The sequence below is a fragment of the Condylura cristata genome, unplaced genomic scaffold (genome assembly GCF_000260355.1).
Source record: "Condylura cristata isolate star-nosed mole 26May11 unplaced genomic scaffold, ConCri1.0 scaffold00015, whole genome shotgun sequence".
Lineage (NCBI taxonomy): Eukaryota > Metazoa > Chordata > Mammalia > Eulipotyphla > Talpidae > Condylura > Condylura cristata.
Window position 1 is genome coordinate 33793491 of NW_004567116.1, and position 19681 is coordinate 33813171.

The 19681-nt window shown below is 45.4% G+C and overlaps 1 protein-coding gene across 3 annotated transcripts in view; it reads left to right on the forward strand.

Annotated features, from left to right (window-relative positions):
- The window catches only part of ST5 (suppression of tumorigenicity 5), a 100988-nt gene that overhangs the window by 55052 nt on the left and 26255 nt on the right, over positions 1 to 19681 (forward strand). For 2 of the 3 annotated variants that reach the window (XM_004683069.2, XM_012725530.1), the window contains exons 3-4: positions 9554 to 10813; positions 14069 to 14205. In XM_004683069.2, coding sequence (XP_004683126.1) covers positions 9554 to 10813; positions 14069 to 14205 — 1397 coding nt within the window. Of the gene's footprint in view, positions 1 to 9553; positions 10814 to 14068; positions 14206 to 19681 lie in introns of those variants that run through there. The other variant, XM_012725531.1, reaches the window with a different exon arrangement.

Here is a 19681-nt window from a genome sequence, read left to right on the forward strand (position 1 = left end):
GGGGCAGGTGAGGTCTGCTGTGCCATGTGGATCACCTTCAGGGCCGGGGATGAACTCACACTAAAGCGGCCATGGCCAGCTTTACAGTGTTGTGCTCAAACCTCTGTGCCACCAGGGAGGGCCTGGTACCTACATTTCTTAGTCTGACCTTTCAACAGATATTTGGCAGTCACCTGAGCTCTTTTATCATTACTGTCTAGGAATCCAAGTGGGAAGACTCCTTGGTATGAGCTTGGGAGGACAGGGGTCCTAAGGTTTTGGAAAACTGGGCACTTACCCACCCCAAGTTGGCAAATGCTACTTCTCTCGCAGTATTTTTCTTGACCTTGCAACTAGAAAAGATTCCCCTCTCCTTTGTAGTCACTCTTAGAACCTTTAACTTTCACTTCCAAATTGTACTTCTGTAAAGCCACATAAGGTAGATGTTTGGGAGGGTCTAAAACTCTAGAGGGCCAGCTCATACTCTCATGGAAAGTTAAGAGTTGTAAGACATCTTGGGATTCATTTGACTGAGTCCCTTGATGTTATGTGTAATACGGAAGCTAAAGCCCACATAGCAATTGATAATGAAATCATAATTCCAACTCAGAGTTGTATGTTTCTGTGCAAAGGAAGGTTTTGATTTGAGATACAGTAAACTCTGGAGAGGTCTTGGGATTCTAGTGTTAGTATGGGTACAGATATCGACCCTGTGCTTAGACTTCAGTAAGAGAGTAAGAATTTGCAGAGAATAAAAATCTGCTGAGAGTACTGCTTTGGGTAAAAGATAATTTCAGAGCCTGTCCCAGCCATGGCCTTAGTTCCATTACCTGAAATACTTCCTAGAATCCAAGCATGATGTCATTAGTATTGCTCTGCTTATTTGTTGCTGTGTAATAAATGACTCTAAACTTGTGGCTTAAAACAGTAACAGTCATTTATTTTGTTCACAGATTGTAAATTGAGTAGGATCCGGCAGAGAAAACTTGTCTCTGTTCTTGCAGCATCAGTTGGGGTGACTTGAAAGCCTGGGGTGACTTAGTGGCTAGGGCTGGAGTCATCCGAAGACTTGCTCACTTATAGGTCTGACTGTTGAAGCTGACAGTCAACAGGGACCTTAGTTGGGGAGCACCAGCAGCATGGGAGGCAGGAAGTAGAAGCTGCTGGTTTCTTATGACTTGGGACTGAAAACTGACTTAGATTCATTTCCTTTGTATTCTGTTGGTCAAGCAGTCACAGAGTCCACATTCCAGAGAAGGGATTATTTTGATGAAAACTCTGTCAGAGAGCTTGGGGAACATATTTTAAAACTACAAGTGTTTTGGCTTTATTTTTTGAAACTATATTTCTTTCTTGGCTTTGCTTTGTTTTTGTTTATTCTGCAGTCTCATTTTTCTGAACTGGGGCATTGAGATATTTCTGTCAAGTTATTTTTTACTGCCTCGAAAGGTTTTTTATATTATAAATCTTCTATATCCATTGAGAATACTTAGAGAGTTTAGGGTTGCCTCCTAACCCCAACAGTTTGCTTGAATGTTTTTGTATTTCCCTAGAAATCAGCTGCAGTGCAGACAGGGGTGGCTTTTGGAGATTCATAGATGTGCTTTGTGGAGGGCAGAAGGTGACTCAGTTTCTGATCTGATCATTCTACTCACTGACGTTCTTCCTACCCTGGCCACCATTCTATTCACTCTGACAAACTGTGATTGACATCAAGAGTCTCTACAGATGGTAGGTGTAGCCCCACGTGAAGGCGGAGGCTGCCTGGGACTCCACTGGCGATTCCCAACCATGTGAGATGAGGTTACTTTTTAGGAGAAGAAAGGCCAACTTGTGAGTCCTTTCCTATTTTATCAGGACTGCCCCAGAGTGGGATGTCAACAGGAGTTATTGGACTGAGTCAAGTAACTGAGAACAAATTTCTGAACTCAGGTAGCATCCTCCCTTTGCTCCTCTTGTGTACTCAAGTGTGGCCTTGAGAGAATACAGTGAGAGCATCACTGAGTGTATGTGTGTGTTGGGGTTGGGGTGCGGGGGAGATGCTGACGCTCACTGAGCCAACAAGGATCCACCTTAGATGAGCAACTCTAGAATGAGGAATGCCCAACTCCCAGGTAATTTAACTTGAAAGCAGGTATTGGAAACTACTGGGTGATCTACAATTTAACTTAACTGTGACATCACTAGCAAGAGATAGCATCAGATCCCACGTTAATGGCAGTTTTAGATGACTGCTCCCTCACTCCTGCTGTCCCTTGTACTTCCGACTGAACTGCTACAAATTGAGGGTTCCATTAACCCTCTCCTTGGACATCAGACTGATGTCGGTTACAAGTCTAGGTTGTTAACTGTAATCCTGACCTACTAGCTATAAACCAGATTCCTGTGGCCTCTGTCCCCTTTGGATTCATTAATTTTTTAGAGCAACTCACAGAAATCAAAGGAACATCTTACCAGTTACTGATTTATGATGAAAGAACATAACTTTAAGATGTAACAGATGGAAGAGATCCATAGGGCACGAGTCCCAGTGTTCCCAAATCTCCAAGTGTTTGCTAACCCAGAAGCTGTCCCATTCCTTTCTTTTAGGTTTTCAAGGAGGCCTCATCACAGACAGTATTGACTAAGTCATTGACCTTTGGTGGTTGGTCCGCCTCCAGCCTTTCACAGTTGGGAGGGTGGGACTGAAAGTTCCAACCCTCCAATTACATGGCTTGATTTCTCAGTCTACCAGACCCTATCCTTAGGGACTTAAAAAAAAAAAATCATCAATCAATTAGCATAATAACAGGCACCTTAACAACTTTATTCTCTTAAAAAAATTCCAAGAGTTTTAGGAACTATGTGCCAGTAATGGCGAGAGGCCTAAATACGTTTTTTGTTATAAGTGACAGTCTCACAGCAGGCTGGATACCTGCTTCATAGGGATAGGAGAAATTGTAAGCATTTTGTGTCACCTTAACTTTCAGATAGTCTTGCTTCAGACACCCACAGTCCATTTTGGTACATCTGGGGCTATATCTTGGACTCCCAGGAACATTCTCCAACTCTCCCTAACTTGATCTTCTTCCTATCTGATACTTTGAGAAGCCCTGTAATGAGATCATGCTGAGTTCAGAACTGTTTTGTCATCAAGGAATTAAAGATATAGTCTCCCCTCCCCAAAGTCCTTGGGTGTACTTGACAATTTACAGGGAATCTTTTGGCCTCAGATGCTTTCTGCTGTGACTGGAGAATGAACCAGGTCACTGACTCAAGGGTTGGGTCATGTTCTGAAACAAAACCAGACGGTAAGGTAGAGATCTTGTACTTTAACTCACTTTCCATGTGTCTGTGCGAGCTGGTGTGCATATCTTTTCTTTTAATTTTTTTTTCTTTCCACACCTTAGTTTGTACTCTTTCTGACCTACTCACTTGTCCTACACATTTGTCCCTGTGTCTGAATGTGTTTGATCTTGTTTCTTTTAAATTTCCTTTGCACACTCCCCCTTTCTTTTTCTTTCTCCCTTTTAATCTGTTTATCTTCCTCCCTCTCCTGTAAATGTTGGTTTTGGCCAGTCAGCTGCTGCACGCAGTGTTGGCATCCATGCCTGTGCTGAGTAGCAGAGCTGGCTGCCTGCTGACAGGGCAGTGGCACAAATGCCAGTTTAACACTGCCTGCCTCCCCAGGGGCAAGCTCTGGGATTTTAGAATAGAGAGAAAGATTGTAAGAACAAAGTTTTTGGTGTCTTTTGACTGCTTTTGTATTTATTTGTCTCTTGATTTCCTCTACCTTCTTGGAACTGTTGATGGTGTTCAGACATCTTTACAAATTGTGATCATCTTACTCACATAGCTAGTATGTGAAGGTACTCAGCAAGTATTTCCCCCAGTTTGTAGATAAAGAGCCTAAGACTCGGAGGATTTCGGTGACTTCCTGTGAGCACATTCAGGACACAATGGAATCCAGACCAGAGGGGAACCCAGGTCCCTAGACTTTTGGTCTAATAAATGATTTTTGCCTGGAGGTTTGTGGGACTGACAACCATGTTAAGCCACATCAAGTGCTCTTTATATCTTTTTTTGTTCTTTGAGTTATATGGCTTAAGGAGGGAGGCAAGAAAGTCTGTGGACATGCTCTGGCCAGAAGACCTGGGTTTTAAGCATTTCTGTTTTATCTATTAATTTAGCCATCAACACAAATATATTAATTCTTATGGGGTTCTAGGTGCACTGTAAAGAGCAAGGGATATCAAGATTAATAAGACACTGTCACCACCTTCAGGCAGACCACTTAGGATCTAGAAAGGGACGATGAGTTGATTAAAGTATTATGCCACCATCATAAAGTTTTCTAGGCTATCTCCAGCTGGGTGAAGGGAGGATGAAAAGAATCAGAATGTGTAAAGGCTGAGAGGTGTGAAAAGCAGGGAGTTTGATGTGGTCAAGGTTGGGGGACAGGATTATATAGAGGAAAAGAGAGTATGAGATGATAAAGGATATAGGTGGGGGCTACACTTGAAAAGTGCCTTGTCAACCATGTCAGTGAATTTGCACTTTCAAGCACATTTTCAAGTTTTGTATTTTGGAAAGAAGTCAGAAAATGAGAGGATCACCTGGAACGAGATTAAGACTACATGCAGGAAAAGAAGTTAAGAGACTGATAGCCCTGGTGAAAGATAAGTTCTGAACCAGGGAAGTAGGCAGTAGCAGCAGCAGTGGGCATTGCAGGGAGGGGGCCATATTTAAGAGATGTGAAGGAAGTAGAATTGATAGGACCTCATCATCAAGTAGAACAGTGTGTTTGGAAGAGAGCTGGATCCAGATGCTTGAGGGAAAGCAAAAGAAAAGAACAAAGCTGTACCTTTTCTCTCTGTGGAATGAGTTGGAAATGCATGTAAAGTTAAAGCCAGCAGAGAAAGAAGCACAGAACATCATAAGGAGAAACTGTGAGAAGACGCTCAGCCCAGCTGAATGGAAACCAGAGGCGATAGGCCATTGCCTTCCCTTTGACTGCCTCCTTGAGGACAAAGCTCCTGTACTTAGCCTCCTGGATTATTCCAGTCATCATGCACTCATGATGTAAGATTTCCTGGCTCAAAATAGCCAGCAAAAGCTTCCTATTAGCCCGCAGTTTCCTTTGACTGCCTCCTCATTTCATTGTTTTCCGTTTAGGAAAAGCCTTTGACTTGCCCAAACTCCTTGTCTCTATATCCTCTCTTACCATTTTCTTGCATTCCTCCCAGTCAGATTTCCCTTACTATCTCTCCACCAAAATCTGTGTTTTCAAGGTCACAGTAACCTCTATGTTGCCAAATTTAGCCATCATTTCTCAAGCCTTCCTCTTATTTGTTAGTTAACAGATTTGACTCTTGTTGATTACTCCCCATTTCTCTAAGGTCTCAGGGCATCACTGTGTTTTCTTCCTTCCTCATTTTGTGCTTTTCTCAGTCTGTTGCCATTGCCTATCTTGCTAGTTCTCCTTCCTCTATGTGAGCTCGAAACACAGGAATGCCCCAGGGATCAGTCTCCAGCTACATTTGACTAGTTAGACGATATAATTTACTCAGAGAGTTTTAAATAATATTCACATACCAGTGATGATTACAAAATTGAAATTTATTACCCTAACTCTGTTTTACTAGGTGCTCAGGCAAAAGCCAAAACTCTTGATGACAGCCTTGATTTCTCTTTGTCTTTCATACCTTTCATTCAGTCCATTTGCAAATCCAGTTGGTACTGCTCTCAAAATATATCCAACTCTGCTGCTGCTATTCTAATCGGAATGGTCGTAATATTATGCCTAGATTGTTGACCTTTTGGTGATCTTCCTGCTGCCACACTTGGATGCTTCATTTTTTTTTTTTTTATTCATACAGAACTGGGGTATAGGCCAGAGATGCAGAGGGTGAGAGGATTCACCAGGGACAGAGTGGGGAGCAGAATAGGCAGAGCAGCGGGCTGGTCAGGAGAGGTCTGCCATGCCATGTGGATCTCTTCCCGGGCAGGAGGGGATCGAACTCATGTGGAAGTGGCTTAAGCTTCTTAGTGCTGTGCTTTAACCCGCTGCACCACCAGGGAGGGCCCTGAATGCTTCATTTTTTAATAGGAAAACAAATCCTATCATTTCGTGCACACATCTCTTTGAGTGTTTCCTTTCTCACCATTAGTCAGTCTTCTTATTAGTCCACAATATTTTCTGTGATATGCCTCTGGTGAATTTCTGACTAATCTTTTGCCCATGCCTCCTCTACACATTCTGGTCTGGCCACGCTTGCCTCCCTGTTGGCTCCAGAATATAGCAAGTCTGTATCCCAAGCTTTTGACCAACTGTCCCTTCTGCCTGGAATATTTCTCCCCTCAAAAAATAATCTGTTGGGTCTTCCTGGTGGTGTAGGAGTGAAGTCTCAGTGCTTTCAAGCTATCACCAGCCACTGTGGCCTGAGTTCTATCTTTGGCCAGAGAGCTGACCCACATAGCCCAGCATACCTCTCCTTTAGCCCATTGCTCCCCACAGCAGTGTATTTCAGTAGATGTGTTCTGCTCCTCACTCTGGTGAATTTTCTCACCCCCTGCACCTCTTGCTACACCCCAGTTCTTGTATGTATAAATAAATAAAAATAAATCTTTTTTAAAAGAAATAAACTGCTTACTTCTGTAAGTTAATGTTCTCATATTTCCCTGGCTGAAAAGCCTTCCTTGATCACCTTCACTTTACCCTGTTTCATACTTCTTCATTTGCCCCAAAACCCTCTCAGAGAGTTGATTTATTATCTGTTAATGCTTAACAAATAAAGCCATACTGTCTCCTTCTACCAGACACTAACCACATAGAAAGACTTTATCTGTTTTTCATTGTCTGTTGATCTTTAATTCTTAAAATACTTAGAGCTCAATAAATTTTGGTTGAAGAGTCAAGGTACCTCTCAAGCTAACTCACTATAGCCTGGGCAATAGGTGACTTCTTTTTTTCCATGTCCATACTTCAGGGAAGGTTGGCAAAGAGCTGTCTTGGGAAGTTGGACCCTGTCAGTGGCATAGTGGGAGACCAGACACAAAATAAGACTTTGCTCAGGTGGCTAGCTTCTTGACAATGCCTGGATCTTGGCACTGCCATTCTCTTGGCCTTATTTTTTCCTTGTCAAATAGGTGGATATTTAGTCCCAATCTCAATTTGAGGAGCTGAGAAACACTAAGAAAATGAAACTAAAGCCCAAGAGTACTCTCTCCCATCCATTCAAAGGAGCTACCACCTACTGTGTAAATTCTTTGTTACAAAGAACCACATATCCTGATTAGTCCCCACTGTGTTCCTTCTTAAGTCTCTCTCTGTTCTCTAGATAACACATCTTCCTGAGATCAACTTGGGAGCAAAGACTGATGGAAACTGACTTTTGGGGATACAGCACTAGCTCTTATTTCTAAGGTACCTGTTCATTGGATGCCTACACTAGTTCCTACTACAATTGAAGCTTCATGAGTACATGGATTTTTGTCTCTATGGTTTATTCTTATATCTAGCACCTAGAGCAGAGTCTGGCACATAATAGGTGCTCATTAACTATTTGTTGAATAAATAAAATGATGTGGTCACAAAATGAAACATAGAATCCTTTGTACAGCTCAGACATTCTTTGGTTACTGGACTGATGACCTTTTGCATCCATGCTTTGGTAGAATAAATGACCCAAGATCCCTCTAGCTTGTGAGTAGCTGAGATCTCCCAGACTCAGGCCTGCTGCTGTCTACTTTAGGGAGCACTGAGATTTATTTTGAGCAGAGACTCTTTGGTCACCAGGTTGGCTGGTCACCGAATTTCTCTCATCTATGCCCATGTACACGTGGGATGGTTCTTGTTTGACTTGCCCTTTTAAAAACAACTTAAGCATGTAGAGGTTTCCTGTTGGTTGGGGGCAGCCAGAGGCTATAACCCAACAGGGAATTGTCAGCCAATCCGTGAGTCACTGGAGCTCCAGTTTTCTGTGTGTGAGCAAGCAGTGACAGCAGCCTGGCTCAGGGGCAACTGGCTGCCTTCCTTGGATAGCATGGCACTCTGGAACCTGTGAGGCTGGACTGCCCAGCTTTGTGGCCATGGCATTAGGGTCAGATAGGCCTTTGTAGCATGCAGTGTTGGCAAAACTCTTGTGTTTTAATTAAAGCTGGGAAGAGTCCTGAGAGTGATAGTAGGCACTAGAAAAGTATACTGAGAAGGAAGTATGCTTTATGGTTCTCTTCAATATGCTTGCTTTGACCTTTTCCTTCCTATATTTGTTCAGTATTCTTTGAGCATTTTCCAGTGTGTATCTCTCAACCTGGTATGAGTTATGGTCTAGTAGGAAAGACCAAGTGCTCTCCTGGTACTTACAATGCAACATTGGAGACAGGGCTGTGCCCAGTATTGTGTGTGTGTGGAAAGGGGTTCTGCTTAGTTATGTCCGGGACACCTAGGTGGTTTGCAATGGTGGCAGAAATTGCTGCTTCCTCTCTAGAGAGGCAACACAGTGTAGTCAGTTCATTCCCAGCTCCCCCATGTAGAGCAGAGTGAGCTTGGATGAGATATGTAATCCTATGTCTCAGTGTTTTATAAAATGAGGGTAAAACAAATGATAATAACTTTAAAGAGTTTTTGTAGGTTACATGATATCTACATATCTATATCTATGTATACAAATATTTGATTGCTGGAAAAGTCATGATGTATTTTTTCCTATGTTTTCCATGCAAATGTGTCATGACTTTTACGACAACCCAATATGTATATGCATATATATAGAGAGAGAACCCAAAACATGCTGAAACCAGTTGTTTGCTAAGATTTGTAACTGACTCTCTGATGAGAGGCTACTATGGGAAGTGGAGCTGCTGAAGGAATTGTTCCCCCACTCCATTAGTCTCCTTATTGAGAGAGTGGAAAGGTCTCTGTCTTGAAGGGATCGTTTTGAACCTTGTGAGACCTTCAGAGATCCAAATTCTGATTGAGACTCAGGCTGAGGAGCAGTATCTTGTGTCTATCAGTGTAAGTCTCAGGGGAGATAGGGACTTGTTAAAGAGACAGATCAGAGGGCTAGAGTGTATTTGGGGGGCTACTTCAGAAGGTGGTTGCTGTAGCTGCTTTTTGTACAAGCTCATAAGAGCTGATCATTTTAGTATTTCCTCCCAACTTCATATTCAATGATATCACACTGGTAGCTTGAGATCAGCCATAATGGGAATATTTACACCATGGAACTGGGCAAATGCTATAAATATATGCTTTCCCTCCCAGGCCATAATGTTCTCCACAGGCCATAATGTTAAACCACAGGCTCTCTAGTTGACAGATGTAAACTCGTTGGATGCCCTCTAGCCTGTCACAAAACTGACTTCTGTTCCAGACAGTGCTTAGGGTCTCTGGGGATCAACTGGCAGTGGCCCTGGGTTTGACCTGCTGTGGATAAGGCGTTGTTTTTTTCCTTGAGGACAGTGGCGATGCACCACTTGAATAGCTGGAGGGTCCTACAAGAAACGGATACTGAGCTCTCCAAGAATGACGTTCTGTTCCCCAGAGCTCTCACTGCCATTCTCTTCTCTCTTCATTTTTTCTGTTTTCTCCTAGGTCTCAGTCAGTCTCTCCACCTCCAGTTCTCTCCCCACCGAGGAGTCCCATCTACCCACTCAGTGACAGTGAAACGTCAGCCTGCAGGTACCCAAGCCGCTCCAGCTCCCGGCTGCTCCTCAAGGACTGGCACCCCTGTGATCCTTTACCCCCAAATCCTCAAGCTGCCTACCCAGGCATTTCGCCACCCAACTGTCCCCTCAAGTCCACCAGCTTCAATTATTTGGACAGAAGCCCTTCAGCGTGCAAGAAAGAGGACCAAAAGGAGAACGCCCAAGGGGCAGCCCAGAATGTAGAGGGAGTAGCTGCTTGCCTCCCCCTTGCCCAGAGCACTCCATTCCTGGGACCAGCGGCTGGCCCACGGAGCATCTTTCTGAGCCGCTCTGGCACCCGTGCCCATAGCCTGGGCATCCGGGAGAAGATTTCAGCATGGGAAGGTCGCCGGGAGGCTTCGCCCAGGATGAGCATGTGTGGGGAGAAATGGGGGGGCTCTGGGGGAGAGTGGGCAGTCAGTGAGGGCTGCCCCAGCGTGGGCTGTCCTAGCGTGGTGCCATCCCCTTGCAGCTCAGAAAAAACCTTTGATTTCAAGGGCCCCCGGAGGATGAGCAGGACCTTCTCTGAGTGTTCCTACCCTGAGACCGAGGAAGAGGGAGAGACACTCCCTGTCCGGGACTCTTTGTACCGGCTGGAAAAACGGCCAAGCCGGAGTGAGCCCAGCGCCTTCCTCAGAGGGCATGGCAGCAGGAAAGAGAGCTCAGCTGTGCTGAGTCGGATCCAGAAAATCGAGCAGGCCTTGAAGGAGCAGCCCGGCCGGGGACTCCCCCAGCTCCCCAGTAGCTGCTACAGTGTGGACCGAGGGAGAAGGAAGCCTGGGACCTTGGGCACCTTGGAGGAACTGACAGGGATTGCAAGTGTGAGCTCTGGCAGCCGGGCACTAGGAACGGCTGGAGTTGGGGGGGAGGCGGGCCAACCCCCAGAGAGGGAAGGCAGTGGCTCTACCAAGCCTGGGACCCCTGGAAGTAGCCCTAACTCTCAGCTGCTGCCATCAAAGGGCTCCACTGATCCCGCTGTGAACCCTGTTCCCAAACCCAAGCGCACCTTTGAATATGAGGCTGACAAGAATCCCAAGAGTAAGCCAAGCAATGGTCTACCTCCTTCACCCACACCTGCTGCTCCACCTCCCCTACCCTCCACACCAGCCCCACCAGTCACCCGGAGACCCAAGAAAGACATTCGTGGTCACCGCAAGTCTCAGAGCAGGTAACATATAGGTCCCAGTGGCTGTCTTTTCAGTGGAGGGTGGACCAATGGGCTGTGTGGCTCACACTAGGGCCTTCTAGCCTCTGAAGCACTGAGCAGTTACTAGGTGGTAACATGAGTTAGACAAAAAGAGATTACTGTGCTATTACAGAAAACGACTCTTAAACATGCCTGGGATGGTGAACATGTGTTTCCCAAACTCTGTGTACCAAACACGTTGACTGGGTTCGACCTTTGTGGGTAGTGACAGGCTTCATTCAGCACCCTGTGGGGACTTCCTAGTGCTCCATGGGAAGGGTAGACCCACTTTACTTTTAGGTGAATAGACAGTCCTTTAAGGACCAGTAGAATCTTGGCCCTCAAATTACCTTAAACACCAGTGTCAGAAACTTATTTCTTCAAGAGAAACATTATCAGAATTCTGCATATTATCATTAACACAGTGGTACCAATACATTTAACATGGTTTCCTCTTTCCTGAGGGCCACCTGGCCTTGTAGGCACCCTGGGCCTGTGTGGAAAGAGGGGATCATTTGATCCTGAAAGAGGAGACTGATGGGAAAGGGGTAAAAGAACATTTTTAAAAAATAATAGTTTATTTTTACATCATTTTGTGTCTTTTCCCCTCTCAGTTGTAATCCCTGTGGGCTTCCCATCACCAAATCACCCATGTGCCATCACTATAGTCTAGTTTACTTTCCCCCACCCCCCATTTTTGATCCCATTCCCCACTCCACTGTAAAATGTCTCTGGTATGTAGTTCATTATTATTATTTTTTTGTCCCCTGGTCCTTTATGCTCCTGCTGTGAGTGAAACCATCTGGTATTTTTCTTTTTCTTTCTGGCTTATTTCACTAAGCATGATCCCTTTCAGCTCCATCCATGTTGCTGCAAAAGGCATGTGTTTATCTTTTTGATTGCTGAGTAATATTTCATTGTGTATATGTAGCACATCTAAAAGAACATTTTACTTACTTCTTGGCCATGCCCGACAGTGACCTGTTGTAAGATGCACATTTGGTTGGTGTCTTGCCCAGATTTAGTGTATCTGGTGCTAAAAAGCCTGGGCCTTCCCTACAGTCATCCCCACTGGGGCACCCTGGTGACTTGGGAGCTGCAGCTGCTATACTTGGTGAAAGTTGACAGGTATCTGTTCTCTGAATTGGGGGTAGGCTGAGAACCCCTCTTCTGGAAGGCCTATCCTCTTGCTCCTCCCCACCTTTCTCTTCTATCTCAAATTCAGATGGGCTTTCAGGTTGATTTTACTTCCAGGGCTTCTTTCACCAGAGCCCATACTTCAGGCTTCATCCAGCCGATCTCAGGGGGGACTAAATCACAAAGGTTCACATCCATGGACCAGAAGAGCCCTTGGTGGTTAAGGGCAGTCCCATGTTTGAGCAGACCCCAACTTGCTTACTGGCTCTTTCCTTATGCAACAGCTTGCCAAGAATGTTTGTTTGGTCCTTACTTACCCATTTTTTGTAAATACCCACCTGGAGCCTGCTGTGCACCAAGCTTTGTGCTGCTCTAGGGGACACAGGCAAATAAGACATGGTTCTTCCACTCAAGGAGTTCATGGTCTGGTGCAGGAGAGAGAGGCACAAGTAAATCACAGTTGCCATGCTGTGCACCAAGATCCAGAGGGAGAGCCTTCTTAATCAGATAGGGAAGCTCTAGACTAGGGAAGAGGGAAGCCTCCTCACAAAGGGAGTTGCAGAGCTAAATTTAGAACAGCAAAAAACAATAGGTGAAAAGTGGGAGAGGGGACAGAGCCCATGAATCTGAAGGTATCACACACACTCCCACCTATATTACACGTATGCATTGTGGAGCCACACTCCTGCTATCTGTGGGGGAGTCACTGCATATAAGTATGTCCTTAGCAAGTAGAAATCTGTGCTGGGGACAAAAAGAGAAACAGTTTAGAAGGTGCAGTCTGTTTTATTTGCCTTTTCATAAAGTGGGCATGACCCCCTGGGGAAGATAAATGGGTATGTTTGTATCTCTTGTGTCAGGTGTGACTCATAATCAATATGCTTTTGTTGTTGTTGTGTTTTTGCAAAAATTAAGCCAAATATTTATTCTGGTATTCAACCCCCCAAAAGAAATGTTTTAAAATATGGGGGAGAAACTATCATTTTAATGGAAAGACAATATTGGTCCTTGACATGGTACTTTCCTGAGAGTTTTCGTAGATACTTTGGCTGAACATATTTTGTGCCCTACTTGCTAACGTGGGAATTACATGTGACATGTGTTGGCTGTACTGTGTACATTAATGAAGATTAGGTCTCAGGCCAACAATGGTCTGTGGCCCAACATTCTGGATCCACTGCAGTCAGCCATCAGCTGTTTACCTGTGTCAGATGTCTGGAACAAAGACAGAGACTTGTGAGACATCAGGTGGAAATGGTAGGTGTTGTGAGGGCCCTTAATACTTGTTGCCCGGAAAGTCCAGAGTGAGAAAGAGTGCCGAAGGCAACTCTGAGAAACCCGGGCATCTAAAAGAGCTTTGGAAAAGCTCTGAGAAGTAATTGCCAGGGTGACAGTTGAAAACCAGGAATGCGTATGTCACTGAGGCGAAGGCAGTTGGCCCAGGTTGAGTGTTGAGTTGTGTCAGATGCCGTAGAGAAGCTGAGAACAAAATGTGGCCTTTAGGTCACTTTTAGTCTTTGACTAAAAGTGCATTAAATGAGAGACTTTGATGAAAAGTCTAATGTTACCCAAGAATAGCGGGAGGTTTTAGGGGTACGGGGAGTGATTTCATCAGTCCCTTTCTACTCCAGGCACCTGCTGGAACCTGCCTTGGAGGGGAAGAGAACTTAGCTGAAACCGTGTCTGGAGGAAGGAAGTACCTCCCTAATGAAGGAGAGGAGCAGAGAACACTGTGGGGGCAGGGTGTCTCAGTTGCTAACCAGCTGCAGTTTTGATATTTCGTTGTAGAAGGGAAGCTTATTTGCGAGATGGAAAGGAGCTGAGTCTTGGGAGTAGCTCTTGCTGCTGATTATCCTAGTCCTACCTCAGAAGTGGTGTGATTTTTTTTGCCATATCTGCATAGCACCCTGTGGCATTTGGGGCACCCAGGCTGGTCCTTTCTGACCATCTGGCTCTTCATTTGGATGGTAAGTGTCGATCCACCTTGATGCTTTGCTGTAGGTGAGGTAAGGAGGATCTCTGGTCTTTCCTGTGGCCTTTCCCCACTAAGGTAGCAGGACTCTAGTTCACTAAAATGACTCTTGCTCTTGTTCCCCACAGAAAATCCTTTGAGTTTGAGGATGCAGCCAGTCTCCAGTCCCTGTACCCCTCTTCTCCCACTGAGAATGGTACTGAGAACCAACCCAAGTTTGGATCCAAAAGCACTTTAGAAGAGAATGCCTATGAAGACATTGTGGGTAAGCACTGGCAAGGGTGGTAAACGGGCTCGTCTCTGCGGGCTGCAGAAGGTCAGGAACAGAAGGGACACTCCTGGGTCCATCTCATTCATTGTGGGCCAACTCCTCGAGGAAGTGGGTGTCAGAAGAAGCACCTTCCCAAAGACTGAACAAGTAAGAGGTGAAACCCTTGAATGAACTAAAGCCACAAAAAGGGGAAAACTGCATCACTACTCCCCCTCTTTGTTCTTAAGCTGTGTCCTTAGGCAAATCAGTTACCTTTTCTGAGACCTTCCTCCATTTTTCTCTTATGAAATGATAACAATGTGTTGATGTTAATAACAATAGTAATACTTCTTAAGAGTTTTTGGATTAAATGAGACAAAATATTATGGTTCCTAGAGCAGTGCTTGGTCCTTAACATATATTTCCCCTGCCCTCCTCGTCAAGGACTGTGAACGCATCTGAGATTTTTTTTCTCTGCCTGCAAGCTAACAAGTTTAGCCTGCCCCAGTTTCCAGATGCTGGCAGAAGACACAAGGCTTCAGATCACACACAAAGGACTTTGTGCTCTTACACAGTAGGCCACATGAGCTCCACGTTCACAGGGGTTCCCCTTGCTTGCAAGTCCCACAGAGCAGTGGAGAGGAGACCCAGGTGGAGGCTGCTCACAAAATGTGTCTATGTCTCAACTGAGGAGCCCCAAATTTAGGAAACCCCAGTCATTTCAGGGGGCTGCTGGAAAACCTGTCTAAACTTTGCACAATGAGGTGACATTACTTTGTTACACTGGTCAGGAAACATATATGCCCAGTTCAGAGGGAGATGCAATATCCGTCTTCCAGGCTGTTTGTTGTATCAACATCTTTGAAAATACAGTCTGGAATTGTTCATTCCTGTTGCTCAGAAGGACAGAAATGTAAAACAGCATGGGGAATTCTGTCCTACCAACAAGCGGGAGGACTTGGTGCTGTCAAGCTTGGGTTTGAGGGTGAACGCAAAAACCAGTGGTCTAACCTGCATTGGGCTTATTTTCATTCTGGCCTCACGCTGGTGGGCGGTGGGCCTCCACGTCTCCCAAAGTAACATGTAGGTCGCTGAGGAAGGGAGCAGCCATGTGTTTGGGCTCACTCCTCCCTCAGCTGGCCCACGCTTTCCTTTGTCTTGCTCTGTACTAGGCCTTGAGGGCAGAGGACAGCTGATATGCCAGAGAGGGAAATGGCCCTTGGAGAGTCCTTCAGATCCTCATAAGGCACTGGGATCTTGGAAGAAAAGGCCATCTGTCCCCTCTGAGCATCCAGTTTGATCGATTTCTCCTTAATAGTGACTGGGGCAGCATTTCTAGGGCAGTAGCAGTCGGGCTGCTTTTCCCTGGATGGAGAGTTTAGAATGTAGCCAGGCAGAATTAGGTCAGAGCAGGAGAATGGTGTGGAATGAGATCCCTAGGCCAGCAAAAGGATTTAAGGAATAAGGCCTTTGCCTTTCCACTGGGACAATGTTATCTTTTTACCCATCAGTCACCTGGAGTTGAGGTCAAAAGAGCTATGGCGGTCAGAGGCACAAACCCCTTCTCTCGCTTCACTGCCATGTGGGGTACGTTCCTATTTCGGTCATTTGGAAGAAATTATGTGTCGCTGGGCCCAGCACCACTGGGGGCACCCAGGGTGGCTCTGCAGTAGGCAGAGAAGGCTGTGGTTTCTGCTGTCCTCCCCCCATGCTTCTGCCTTCTCTCAGAAGGCTTCAGCAGCCCTTCTGTGCTGCCCAGGATTCCAGGTAGGGGAATGTTCTTGCATCAGCTGAACTAAAAACTGAGAGAAAGGGATCGCTTTTACCATTTTCACTGCTCATGATTTCAACCTTCTTTGGGGTTGTTTGGAAGCAACCTCTGGACTGGGGCCAGATTTCAGAGACATTCTCCTGGATCTCAGTTCAGGCTAGAGAGAAGAGGAAGAGAAAATATGTGTGTCTGAACCTCAGCCTTCTCACTCAGTAGAGAAAACTAACTGCCACTTTGGGATGTTGAGTGAGGAAGCAGGAAAGTATGGGAACAGTTTTGATGCTTCTTATTTTTTTTTTTTAAATTTTTGTTTTATATATATATATGCACATGCAGAGCTGGGTAACAGGCCAGAGGTGCAGGGGCGGTGAGAGGATTCACCAGAGACAGAGCAGGGAGCAGAACAGGCAGATTGACGAAGTACACTGCTGAGGGGAGCAGCGAGCGGGTCAGGAGAGGTCTGCCTCACCATGTGGGTCACCTCCGAGGCAGGTGGGGATCGAACTCATGGTGAAGTGGCTTTAGCTTCTCAGTGCTGTGCTTTAACCCTCTGCGCCACCAGCGAGGGCCCTGATGCTTCTTATTTTTTGGTGAGCCAAAGCTAGGAGTGGGGGTTAATGGGAGCCAAGATTGGAGTGTGGGTGTGTTTCTTAGTCTGCTGGCCTAGTTTCTGCATCTTTGGAGCATTGTATAGGAGGAAGAGAAACGGGAATTCCAGGGAGTGACCCAACACCTGGGTTTTACTTCAGCCTTAGGGGTAAGGGTCAGTGTCAACATCTCGTAGGTTCATTGCCCTGGGCACATTTTCTTCCTCTGTATCCCCATAGCAGTCTGGGTATAAGTTTCTAGACCTGATCAGAGAGGCATCAGGAAAATAAGGGAGCTATTCTTTTCTTTTAGAGCCTGGATTTTTAAATCCCTTTCCCCCCCCCGAAACAGGCCCAAGAATTTTTTTACCTTCTTCTCCTCCCCATCCCAACTTCACAGGGGTCCTTGTTGCTGAACTCAAATGTCAGTTTTGTTTTTTTGCATTGCATTGACTGGTGCCTCTGACTTCCCAGGAATCTTCTTTTATTCTTAACATGTCCTCAATGAGGTTAAGATTGCTTCTGGCTCCATTTGGATTATCCAACCCTTACACTGCCTCAAAGGACTTTGTTTTGGTGGTAAATGGGACTGGGAAGGGGGGTTGGAGGCAGAGAGAATTCGTGCTGAATCTCCATCTTGCGCACAGCCTGCTGGAATGGAGTTCCTGGTCTGTTAGAGGTTAAGAGCCATTTGGCCCAGAGATTAACATGTCTTCTCTGTGAGTCACAGACTTGAAAGAGAGACCTTAGTGAGTTTGCTGGTCTCCTACCCGTATCAGGCAGGACTCCCAGGGAACTGGAGTAGGGATATTCCACAACAGGCTGAGGTTTATCCTGCTAACTAGCAATGAATGGAAGGGCTCAAAAATGAAGAGACTGCCTTGCTGCTTCCTGGGGCTGTGAAGTTTTGCCTGTTCCGTTTGACATCTGCCCCTGAAAGATGTGATTCTACATAGCCGTATAATCATTTGCATACTGAGCCTGACACTTAAAAATGCACCCAAGGAAGCAGCTTGTTAGGGAGTTATGTGGAGTGGCCTCGGCGCCTGACCAAGGAGCCTGGGCTACATTCCTGCAGAAATTCCCACTCCCATAAGCTAACTAGGGCTGAGAGAGAGTTTCCAGGATCTTGAGTGGGATGCTGGGGACAGGGCCAGTTAGCGTCACCACAGCTCTCTGCTCTCTCTGCTTCCTCATATTGAACTCCAGGCTGGGAAACTGAGGAGCAGGGGGCACCTATAGCAGTCAAGGGGCACAGCCCAGGGACTGGTGCTGGCTAGTGGGAAATGGTGCCCAGGCCGAGAAGGTGGGGACAGCTGGTGCCTTAGAGCTCCCACCAGATGGGCATGCTCTGCATTGTGGGGAGACTTGGACTCACCCTTATTCTGTGAGAGAAGAGACTGAGAACTGGGAGAAAGCACCGGTTGGAGCCAGGGAGGATTAGAAAGGGAAGCTGTGGGCCCAGAACCCTAGCCATGGCTTTGGTCCAGGAAGCTTAGGACTCTGTTTGGAGAAATTCTTAGTGCCTGTGCACATGTCCATACCCCTCTTCCCTAACTGGTTCTTCCAGTTGTGGGTGCTGGGGAGTTGGGGGAGGAGGGTTTGGCACATGTGATTATTGACCCAGGGAGGAGAGGGAGGGGGAGGGGGAGGAGAGGGGGAAGGGGAGGGGGAGGGGAGAATAAGAAACAAAGAAACTGAAGCACATTATCTACTGGCTCTATCCTACTCATGGTTTCCAGAAATCAAGTCCCAAGAGCCACTCTACTTGGGTACTAAAACTTCTAAATGTTTTACTATTTGAGTTTCAGAGTGAAATGAGCAGGCATTTTCTCAGCTTTCTTTGAAGGTCCTTCTTTCTCTGTCCTTCAAACCTCTTTTCTTTTCTACCCTTTATTCACTGCAGAGGTGAGTAGAAAAACTCCCATTGGGTCTATGGCGTCTATCACCTTCTGTGAACTGACACCTTTCAGTGTTGGGTTTGTGATAGAGAACAAAACAGATTACATCCCTTGCCTTTATGGAGATTCTATTCTATTGTGGTAGAGAAAAACAATAAGCAACTACAACTATAAGTCCTACTTGGAACAAAATCAAGTCAAGGAAGGAGACAGAGAAGGATGGGGAAGGCACACCATGCTGGCTTAGAAAGCACTTGGACCTCAGATGTTGTTTGCAGCTCAAAGGTCTCTCCTAAGGTTCAGACTCACATGTCCTAAATATCTCCAGGGTGTCTTCACCTGGAAGTTCTGTCGGCACAAAGTCACCATGTCCACCATGGATACATCATACTCTGCCAAGTATTCCTTCTCAGTAGAACCATCTACCCAAACTCCCAAGACAATCAGATGCCAATCTCTCATGATTAAACAACCCAAATGCCCAAAACATATGACTGGATCAAGAAGATGTAATACACACACACATGCGCGCACACACACACACACACACAACACACGCGCGCGCGCGCGCATGTACTGGAGTATTACACAGCAATCAAAAAGATAATCTCATGCCTTTCGCAGAAACATGGACAGAGCTGGAAGGGATCATGCACAGTGAAATAAGCCATAAAGAAAAACACTGATACTTTCACTTATAGGAAGAATGTAGGGGAATCAAATAAGGGATCAGAGGTAAAAATATAATTATAATAAAGTAAAAACCAAAACCAACAGGCAACTATAAACTAAATACTGCAGAAGGCTGGGGGATGCGGTGAGGTGGGAGTTAGATCAACACAGGGGTGGGAAGAGCACAAGGGACTATAGTGATGTATGTTAATGGTACATGGGTGAATGGTGGTGGGAATTTCATGGGGACTACACCTGAGAAGATAAAACATGCATTGTATAAAAATGAATGATGTAAAAAAAAAATAAAATAATTTAAAAAGAAGAATCTAAGCAAAAAACAGCTAAGAAAATGAGCTTAGAGAACTAATTATTATTTTCTGTAGTTTCTAATACTGTACAGAAAAACACTAGATACTAGAATTCAATACCACTTTCTAGCTGTGTGACAGGAAGCTACAATGCTCTGCATCTCATTGCTCATATCTATGAAGCATAAGTTATATAGTAAATACATATAATATATAACTACAACATATATATATATATATATTATATAT